The 11102-nt window shown below is 38.2% G+C and overlaps 1 protein-coding gene across 2 annotated transcripts in view; it reads left to right on the plus strand.

The window, feature by feature from the left end:
• Positions 1-6486, plus strand: part of LOC109428695 (uncharacterized) — a 31286-nt gene extending 24800 nt beyond the window's left edge. For both annotated transcript variants that reach the window (XM_062850593.1, XM_029859341.2), the window contains 4 exons: positions 4541-4757; positions 4822-5149; positions 5221-5366; positions 5679-6486. In XM_062850593.1, the coding sequence (XP_062706577.1) occupies positions 4541-4757; positions 4822-5149; positions 5221-5366; positions 5679-5955 (968 nt within the window). In that variant the 3' untranslated portion in view covers positions 5956-6486. The remainder of the gene's footprint in view (positions 1-4540; positions 4758-4821; positions 5150-5220; positions 5367-5678) is intronic.
• The last annotated feature ends 4616 nt before the right edge of the window (positions 6487-11102 follow it).

Below are 11102 nucleotides of genomic sequence, written 5' to 3' on the forward strand. Positions count from 1 at the left end.
AAGTTTTTCAGGACACCCTAGGCTATGTTTTCACATTATCGGTTGCATGGTTTTAGAAAAATTCGAGCTTGTTATGAGAGAAATGCAAAAAAGCGTGTTTTCTCATGTAAAACCCCATACAAACTTCAAACGCGATGCGCAAAACGTAGACATAACCGATCGTGCTCAAATTTTGCACACTTATTTGGGTCCTGAAATGGGATTAAAAAAGCTTTGATCTGATGGGATACCATTGAATTTTCCATTTTTCCATATAAACGATGACCCACTCTAGTGCATATAAAACCATCAAACGACGGACTCGATTATCCGAAACATTAGACGTGGCAAATATTTGGCCAAACAAGCCCAACAAATGACCAACACAACGTGAATCATAGCAACCTTGGATAAATGTCGGACTTCAATGGCAAATATTTGGCATAATGACAAACAGTATAATGGCACCTTAACAAAAATTAACTTTTGGTCTGTCTCAAGAGCAAACTTATGTGTCTCTGTCAGATTTTGGGCCGCTTAATCCGAATCCGGGCTCAAATTTGCTCCAGCACGTCACAATTTTGAGGTATACCTTAATTTATAGGGCAAAATGTGCGATTTTGGGCTTTTTTTACTGCAAGCCATTAAGCATGGAAATATATTTTTTAAGCAATCAACGGTGTTGGATCTCGCATCGTACTCGGCGTTGTCGTTGGCTGCTTCACACGCTATCAGCGCTGTGCGCATACACAACAGCCCATTGACTATTGTAAATTGTGTTCCTTTCATTGCCTTGCAGTAAATGCCCAGAGCAGCGGTAGGCATGGTTAAGCATGCTACCGTGCGCTCTTGTATGCCTGTATTGCTTCCCCTAAAAAAGGGAAGCTCTGAATGTATATCGTTAGTGTGTTTCGTCATATCACCACTGAGCAGGAGCACTGCCTCTCAGTGGTGGGAATGAATTATAGTCAAATCCAGTACGCGTGTCATTACTTCTCCGCCGCCCGGGGCAATTAAAAGTACACAACGTGGGGCAAGACATCCTGGCCGAAACAAACGGATAAATTAACATCTAAATTAACGACTCGTGCAAAATATTTCGTTTTACCAAATCGTGATTTATGTTAGGTACGATATTTCCCATACAAGTCACCCTACAAAAGTTGCATGTAAGTTTACATACTGACATAAAATGCTTAAATCTATCAAATTTGATTTGGTAAAACAAAATATTTTGCATGAGTCTATAGTTTAGATGTAAACTGACCAACTTATCCGTTGATTGCTTAAAAAATATATTTCCATGCTTAATGGCTTGCAATCAAAAAAGCTCAAAATCGCACTTTTCGCCTGTAAATTGAGGTATAGCTCAAAATTGTGACGTGCTAGAGCAAATCTGTGCCCGGAATCCTTCTTCTTCTTCTTCTTCTTCTTCTTCTTCTTCTTCTTCTTCTTCTTCTTCTTCTTCTTCTTCTTCTATTTCTTTACAGCTCTACGTACCAACTGGAAATTGGCCTGCCTCTTCAACAGTTTAAGGCTTTCTTTGCCTGTCATTGCCTGAATTTTTACACTACAATCTTTTTTGCAAGACTTTTTCAAGTGAAATAAATTTCACGAATTTTTTTATACGATTTTACTGAAATTACGCGAAGTGCTGAATTTTTCTCTCCTGGTCGCTATTTCTTTCCGACGGGGCTTAAATTTCTACAAGAGATCTCTCTTGTCATCCTTGGTTTTGTTCAATAATTCCTACTAGCGATTCTACCTTGTATTCCTTCAGATTCCTTAATGGATTTCTTCTATGAAATCGTCAGGAAATAATTCAGAAGTTCCTTTAAGTGAATTAGAAGTTAAGTCTTTCAGCAATAAGTTTCTCTAGGAAAGAGGAGTATAGGATCATGGAAAACGATTTGGTGATTTCTCCAACAACTTCTGAAGGGTTCTCAGAAGAAACTAAGGATTCCCAAATATCCTAAAGAAATCCCATTAATTTTGGAAGTATCCCTCGAGCAACAATTGGATAATTTCTTGAATGAAATTATACAGGATTCCTAGAAGGAATTTCTCAAGGATTCCCACAATAAACTTCTGGAGGATTCTCAGGAATAACTTCCCGAAGATTTCTATACAGAACATCAGGAGGACTCCCTGAATAAACTTCTGGTGGGTTTGAGGAAAGAATTCCTAGAAGATTACTAGACTAAACTTCTAAACTAAAAGTTCAGCTTATTGGACACAGTGGCCTACAAAAAAAAGATTCCTAGTAAACGCAGTAAGAATTCAGAAATAATTATTATTAAATCATTTTTATTAACGAGATTTTCAGCCCAAGGATGGTTCATCTAGTAATCATTATAATAACAAAGATGAAAAATAGAATCCTCTTGGAAAATCTCTTGAAATTATTCATAATAAAAGTTCCAGTAGGTGTAGGCGTTTCTACTGCGCATAAATACCAAAACAAAGTCCTGTAGGAATCCTTCAAATAAATTTTTGGATGGAGGAAATTCCAGGGAAAAATATCATAAGAAACTCTTTACAAAATCCAAGAATTGATTGATTTGTGTTTATTATAGAAACTTTCAGCCCTTGGCAGAATCCAGGAAAGCACTTCTGATAAAATTCTAGAAAACTTGTTGAAGGAATCCTAAAAAAAAATCTGGAAGAACTCCAGAAAAAACCCTTGTAGAAGCGATTTCAGAAAGTAAGCTTGGAAGAATTCCCGTAAGAAATTTTGAAGAAACGGAGAAACTCCTATATGTATTTCAAAAGTAAAATCTTGGTGAATGTCCAAAGCAACTCTTAGATGAATTTCAACAGGATGTCTAGGCTAAATCCCAAAATGATTTTCTTAGCCTACCTTGTGCATTAGGGCCATTCTAGACCCAAACCGTACACTACGTCAGCGAGCTGTTTCCAACATAATGCACAAGGAAGGTTAATGAATTCCAATTCCTGGTGGAATATTTGAAGTGATCCCCAAAGAAATTCCAGGAGAAATTTAAAAAGAAACATCTAGGTTGATCCGAGGAAAAATTTCCGAAGAAATTATAAGGGATATAACCTCTTTCCTCAAAAAATTCTTATCGAATTCCAAAAGATAAACAAGCGGCATGGTATAAGGTAACCTAGAAGAATTTTGGAGGAACTTTTTGGGGAATCCAATATTCTGGAGAAGTTACAAGTGATTGCTTAGAAAAAATTCTGGAGATTTCCTAAAAGTATTCTAGACGAAACATTTATAGGAGTCTGTGAAGATGATACTTGTGGAGAAATGCCTTCCGAAAGGAAGTAAACATATCCTTTTTTGTTAGGATATCGAAATTACGTTCCTGGAGATTAATGATTCCTGGACGTATATTAAAACGTCCGGGTATTGCGGATTTTTTGAAAAATTTCCACTCTGCGGTAGCCGCCGAGTTCTACCGCAGCTGTCAAAGTCCTACCGCAGTTATGAAAATGATCGTATCATTGAAAAGTTTGGTCAAATCAGAGCATGCTTGCAAAGTGAAATGTTCTGAAAAGCAACAACAAACAATGATCATCGGCGTCGTATCCAAGGCTCGATCCAAGGAATCCTTGGACTGATTGATGATACATTGATGAAAATCATCAGTCTGACAGCTGCGGTAGCTTTTAAATCTTCCGTAAAGTGGAAAATTTTCTCTGAATTAGCAATACTAGAACTGTAATATGTGTCATCCGTGCGTTCAATGAAAATAAATTTCCAAAAATGTGCTGTGCTCACAAATGTGGTGAAAACCTCTTGTCAGCGTCACAGTAAAAAAAATGTAATTCGAACTGTGCAACCAAGATGTGCTAAAAGACAAAAAAAAAAAAACAATTAAATTTCATGGTAAACTGCATGTTTTTACTTTTGGAATGTGTTCTACAGTTAAACTTCCAATTCATTTTAAAATGTTGAAACATATTTTGTCAAAGAAAATTTTGTCAACTGAAAATCCCGGACCGTGTTGATAAAAACGGAACATACCTGTATCGCACTACCTAAGAAAAACTATTTCTACAAAAATAAGAAGAAGACCGTCGAATATCATCGATATGCCAAATGATTGATTAGTTTTTTTACTTTGCAGAAAAATATAGAAACGTGTCCAAAACTACTTTTAGTATTTATTACGGCGTGTGCCAATGATAGAAACCCTGCACCAGTTATGGACGCATTTGTTAATTTGGGTTCCACTTCGCACTATTTACATGCATTCCTTATGGGATTAGCCATACCTGGTACACTATGGCGAAATAGGGTGCAAGGAAGCCGAAAAATTAAGAAAAATGATTTATTTCTATCATAATTTAAGCCAAATGTGAAGTTTGAATGATTGTAAGCTTTTTTTGTGAAGATGATCTGTTGTTCACAATTTTTTTCTTGTTGATTTGCATCAATAAAGGTTGAAAATCGACTGTGGCGAACTTGAGGTACTATAGCCATAACTGGTACACTGAGCCTATATTCATTTTGCTTTAGGCATGTTGTTTTTTTCTTTTTCTTTTTTTTGTGTATGCATTTTAACTAAGGCTTAATCTTCATTCCATATAGACATATCCGTCGATCCAACCAACTTCAGCCGTCTCGGGTTCAACGAGGACGAGGTATTCTACCTGGAACCACGAGCTCGCAATCTGGATGAGGACGAAGCTCGTTTGTGTCCACTTGCATCAATCTACGTCAACTGCTATTTTGTAGGAGAGAACGAAGATGGTAAGGAAACTCCAAGTCTTCGAATGAAATCTCTCCAGCTGGATAGCGTCAGGAGGTAAGAAGATGTTGGTTCGTCAATATGAACGATGTCATTTTCATAAATTACTTCTAATTTCCAGTGAAATTTCCGACATTTTGTTCACCACGTTGCCACGATCGCGATACTTCATCATTTGCTGGCACGAGCAGTTGGTGGAAAATGAACATCGAACCGGCATGTGTAAATACAGTCTAACGCCAGACTTGGAAACCCTCGCCAGTATCCGAGAGTTTCCCACCGTGACGCATAAGATATCCAGTTTGAAATGTATAGATGAAAGCCGACTGATCGGGTTGGGCAACACTACCGTTGCCATTTGGAACTACGAAAATGGTTGTTTGATGTTTACGGTAGACTTGAAAGTGGAAATCCAGACGCCCTTGGCTGCTTTCATTCATACTGAAAATGTAAGTATCTTTATGAAAGACAGCTATTAATACTTGTTGCTTATGTGCTGATTTACTTAACGATCTTGCAGGATGATAGCGCTTTATTCCTCATTCAACTGTGCCCGTCTGCGGGAGAAAACCTTACTCGCAAAACCATCAAAATTTTAGCCATCAATATGAACAAACGGTCCTGGCATCTGGTGCAGACCTATGATGTGCCACTGGAATCTACCAGGTATGTAGCATAGAACTATCTATATTGCGTTACTAGGCAGTGGCGATTCCCTAACCTCAAATCTACCTGTTCAACAAGTATAAATTCTTGAATTTTCTCAACAAATTAACTTGTAATTGATAGAAAATGACTAAAATAGCTGTTTTCGTCCATTTTACATTTGATTCTGATCCTGAATTCTCCGTAATATCAAGTTTTAGAGTCGTTGAACAGGTAAAAAGTGAGGTTACGAGACGCCACTGTTACTAGGGTTACTAGAGACATGCAAGTCTTGAATGAATACACTGATAACAACAGTACATCTTCTTCCAGCATCCTGACAGATTCGTCCACCCTGAACGGGCCCGGACTGCACTGCACCACGTTCCAGAGCGGTGAATTGCTGGCAATCAGCCTGGATGATCTCAGTACGTGTTTCACCAACCACAAGCAGTTGCAGGGTCCGGACGGTCGGCGCATCACCCGGGACATTGTGGCCACGCGGGAGAAAATATTCCTGAACGCGGCCAATGGCCGGCAGTTGGTGCTGGTCAGTGATAAGTCTATTAAGCTAAGAACGATCGATGAGTATGCTCTCGCATGCAGATAGAGGCGAATGCGGAGTGAGGTGAGTTGAATCAGTCAGTCAGCAAATTGTGCATATTTTGGATGGGTAGCGTTAGGGGAGCCAGAGTGAATGGAACGAGTTATAGTAGGTATTCATTCAGATGTCGCGCTTTAGGATGAGGAGCATCGTTAGCCTCTTCTTTATAGATGTATACATTCAGTAGCGAAAACTTTATTTTGTGTTGTTGATACTAATTTTAGCTTTCCAAATGCAGTCATTTCGTCATACGATTAATCTCTTCAGTCGTAAGTACTCGATTGAACAAATTGTGAGACCTTTCCTATAGCAAGCCCCCGATAGATACTCTATATTTCTTGGTTATTAGTTCCACAAGTTTGTTCAACATATGGTAGAGCTTTGTGTTCAACGACGCTTTGGTTCGGCTTGTTCAAACGATTTAATATATATTTTTAAAATGTTCTCCCTGTGTCCGATCGTGGTGCGCGATGAACTGAAAATGAAGAAAACAAACAATATTTTAAATATTTACTACAATGTATTTGAACCCTATTAGCACTGAATAACTGATTCGATATGGAAATTCGAATATATCCGGATAACCGTATTTGCTGCTAACTAGTTGTTGCTATGAACGAATGTAAGACGATATAAATCATAGAACGCAAAATAAATGAAGTGATTTATTTTTGAACCTTAAAATACGTTCAGGCATGGAGTCCTCTGAGCTTATATCACATTCCTTGGTACAGAAGTTGGCATTGATCTCTTGAAAAGATCGAGTATAAAAAATTTGTTTCCAGTTAGTGGTACCGTCAAACGGGGTTACTTGCAACAGCGGTGTAACTTGCAACACGATGACATACACTAAATGTGAAGCATTTTCTAATAATAATGAAAACTAGTATGCCCTACTATTTCGGTTAGAGAGATTATGTGTATCAAAGATCGATTTATTATAAAAATTAGCTTTGTTTCTTTGTTTATGGTTTAGCTACACTGTTAAAACGGATTGCTCATTTTATGCCATAAAAACAAGTATGAAAATCGTGCTTGACCTCTCCTTTATGGTAAGTGCGATAAGTCTGATGACCTTGTTTGCAGTTAGGGTACCTAATAGTAAGCTTAGCTAAACGATAAAAGTTTGATAAACTTATCGACTAAGTAATGCAAAAAATCATTATTATATTCGACAACCACTATGGGGTAACTTGCAACAGTTGAATTTGACAAACCTTCAATTATTTATCTTCATTTCACGATATATTTGACAGAAATAACCGAAATGGATCATATATTGATTACGTAACGCGGTTATTTTCAAATGACAATTCATTTTTACATTTTTTTTTGCACGTGACCTTCAAACATTGTTAGGAAATACCACATTTTGAAGTTTCATTCATGTTTCATCATGTTAAAAGTTCAATTTTTGTTTATGAACGCTGTAAAGCAATCACCAACATCAGTTCTGAATGGATGGAGTAAATTATTTCAGTTTAATACCCAAATTAGCGAGTTTGACATTTACAAAGTAGAATAGGTGTGTTTCAATCATGTTAATTTAGCTGAAATTGCCAAATACCACTTCAAACTGAAAACTACTTGAAGATGACTCACTCTACCTTTTCAAGAAATGACAATAATCATTGTTGACATTTTGTAATGAGTGCTAAGTCATGAGAATCATATATATATTTTGTGTTTGAGGGACGTGAGACCTGTTGCTAAACGATATACTCTCGCTTGCAATAAATATCAATCCTTTCATGAAAAATTATATGTCAATTGGTTAGTATACATCTTTTCATGGTATGTTTCATGCATAACATCAAAAATTTACAATACGACTAAATACTAGAATGTTAGTGCTGTTTAATGATAGCTAACTTAGCTTCATGTCCTATGTTGCAAGTTACCCCACAGATGGGGAAACTTGCAACAAGCATGTATTTCGCACCTCCTGATTAGGTGGCAACGTATTTTGGTAAACCAATTGCTGCATAGTATTCTACTCGGGGTAATTAGCGTACACGATGCTTCACAGGATGTTTCAAATGTTTAGATTTTCAATGATATTGCTTCAAAGTCGAACAGTGTTGCAAGTTACCCCATTTGACGGTACATTGTTTTTCTTGGTGTTCCTTTTTGAAGTCCTCCCAGTTATTCTTCCTGAGTCGCATCAATTTTTTTTCAAGAAGTTGTGGGAGCGGTTCGAGGATCTGGCCCTCCGGAACTTTCTTTTTCTCCCCCTCGTTCAGGGGTGCATCAACGTGCACCGCCACAAATTCTTACCGGGATTCTTCCTTGAGAATCTCTTCTTCCTTGAGAAAAACAACAACATTCGTGTTGAATAATATCCATGTCAACAGACAAATTGGCCGGATTTCGTGAAGATTGTACCCCGGCATAACATCTTCCAGGGCGATGTTGAATAGTAGGCAGGAAAGTCCATCACCTTGTCGTAGTCCCCTAGATTCGAACGAACTGGATAGATCACCCGAAATCCTTACGCTGTTCTGCACACCGTCCATCGTTGCTCTTATCAGTCTAGTCAGCTTCCCGGGAAAGCTGTTCTCGTCCATAATTTTCCATAGCTCTGTGCGGTCGATACTGTCGTATGCCGCTTTGAAGTCGATGAACAGTGCGTTGGGACCTGATATTCGCGGCATTTCTGGAGGATTTGCCATACGGTGAAGATCTGGTCCGTTGTCGACCGGCCGTCGATGAAACCGGCTTGGTAACTTCCCACAAACTCATTTGCTTCAGATGAAAGACGACGGAAGATGATCTGGGATAGCACTTTTTGGGCGTCATTCAAAATGGAGATCGCTCGAAAGTTCTCACACATTACCTGCTGTGAATCGCAAGTCAGTCCCATCTGCATTTTGGGCAAAAATGAGTTAATGAACGTTTTCGATCTTTCTCCGGTTGATCTTTCAGCTGCGGGAAAAAAAATATATAGTTTGTTCAGTAAAATTGAAAAACAATATCAAGTCAGATTGTCCCATAACGAAATGTAATCGCAAGTCAGTCCCATTACGAACTTGTGCATCCTCCAATACAAAACCTAACACTGTTTTAGCCAGTTTAATATTTTTCAGTGTTACGTTTTCAAGTTTGAAACAATGTGTGAAAGTTTCATGTTGATCGCAGAAGTTTTCAATTTATGGCGATTTTTCGAAGTTTCACATAGAAATCGAATTTGAAAACTTCGGAGTCCATTTTCTCAATGCCTACTTTTTGCAGATGGGACTGACTTGCGATTCACGGCAGTTAACTTGTCGCCTTTCAGGTTATATCTTCCTTCCACTCTTCCGGTAGCTGTTTGGTTTCCCAGATCTTGACTACTAACCGGTGCAGACAGGTGGCCAACTTATCCGGGCCCATCTTGATGAATTCTGCTGCGATACCATCCTTACCAGCTGCTTTGTTGGTTTTGAGCTGGTAAATGGCATCCTTAGCTACCAACATCATAATGCTATAGGTTTTAAAGGGTTTTACACAAATCTATAGAATTTCCTCCCGGGATTTCTTACGAAGTTGTCTTAAAGAAACTTTCATGAGCTTTCTTCTGAAGTTTCTCCGTTTCACTCTGGATTATTACAGGAGTTTCAGCTGGGATATTTCCTAAAGCTTCACGCGGGGTTTCTTTCAAAGCTTCGCCTTAAAATTTTTCTTGGGAGTTTTCCCGGGACTTTTCTCTTTTATTTCCCAATCAACAGGCCGTGCTAATATTTTTTTTCCTTCTGGGATTTCTTCTGGAGCTATTGATGATGTTTCTCTAGAGTTTTTCCCCGTTTTTTATAGATTTTTCCAGGCTTTGCTGCGTAGTTGTTTACCGGATTGCTTACAGTATTATAACCAAAAAGAGCAAAAAACGGCAGTAAAACACAACTCTGTCGGTTAATAGTCAAAACATTTCTACTTTATTTCACCTATTCGGGTACATCGTTAAGTCTAAGGATCTGAGCAGCTCCTCGCTCAGAACTCATTCTCATGAGAGGTGCTATAACACCATCACAACAATAGTTAATCACTTGAGATTTTTTTGCGGATTTTCTCGGGATTATTCCCAGTTTTTTTCCAGATCCCATATCCGCAAAAGTCGCAAGATTATTGTTGCTAGATCTGGAATTCCTTTAATAGTTGCTCTTGGAGTTCTTGCAGGGAGTTTTCAATGAGTTGTCTCATTGAATGTCTCTGGAGATAATTTATGGAATTCCTTATGAAAAATTCCCGGAAAAAAATTGGAAGGAGTACTGTTGAAATCTTGCGAGAAACTCCGTAGAGAATCTAGAGAAGAAATTACAAATCCTGACAAAAACTGATATATTTTGGAAAATAGTTGTGGGAATAGTCGCGATAGGAAATATTAAGGAAATTCAAGGAGGAACTGTTAAACCTGTAAGAGAATCGCGGGCGGATGAGCTACGGGTGAAATGCCGTACAGCAATCCAAGAGAAATATTGGAAACCCTTCTGGAGGAACTTGTGCTAAATTACGAGAGAAACTGTTGGAAAGCTATCCCGATAAACCACTGTAGGTTTAACCCTAAACCCTGGAAAATAGCAAGATCAATATTTTATATGATAGATCTTACGCCGTAATGCACCATTCCAAGGTGATCCTCCCACGTTATGGGTTATATCGGGAAAACCTCAGTAAAAAATGCTAGGAAAAATTCTTAGAAATCCCGAAAGAACACCGAAAAATTCTCGAACTGTTTATGGGAGCCAATATGTAATAAACTTCTGGATGAAAACTTTGAAGAATAATAAAGTCAGAAAAAACTTCGGAAAACCTCAAGGAAAAAAACTTTGATAAACTCATCGATAAACTCATGGGAAGAATTCTGTGAGAAACTGCGAAAGATTTTCAAGGAGAAATTGTGGTAGAAATGCGAAGATGAATTCAGCACAGAGAACAGATATCCAAGTTCAGTCTCAAAACTGTGTGATGCATTTATCGGTGATAGCTCAGTTTTGCATGCAGTTTCAGAATATGGAATTATCTCAACACCGCTAAAGAAGCCAATTGTGTGTTTGAAGTTCTGATTGTGCTTCTGAAGCGAGGTCTCAAGACGTTTGTCCTTAAAAGAATGACCCTTTTGCCCCGGACAGAGGTGTCGTTTTTGCCCCGGACCGTCAATACTGCATCTAAATGCAGTT

The sequence above is a fragment of the Aedes albopictus genome, chromosome 2, assembly GCF_035046485.1.
Source record: "Aedes albopictus strain Foshan chromosome 2, AalbF5, whole genome shotgun sequence".
Classification (NCBI taxonomy): domain Eukaryota; kingdom Metazoa; phylum Arthropoda; class Insecta; order Diptera; family Culicidae; genus Aedes; species Aedes albopictus.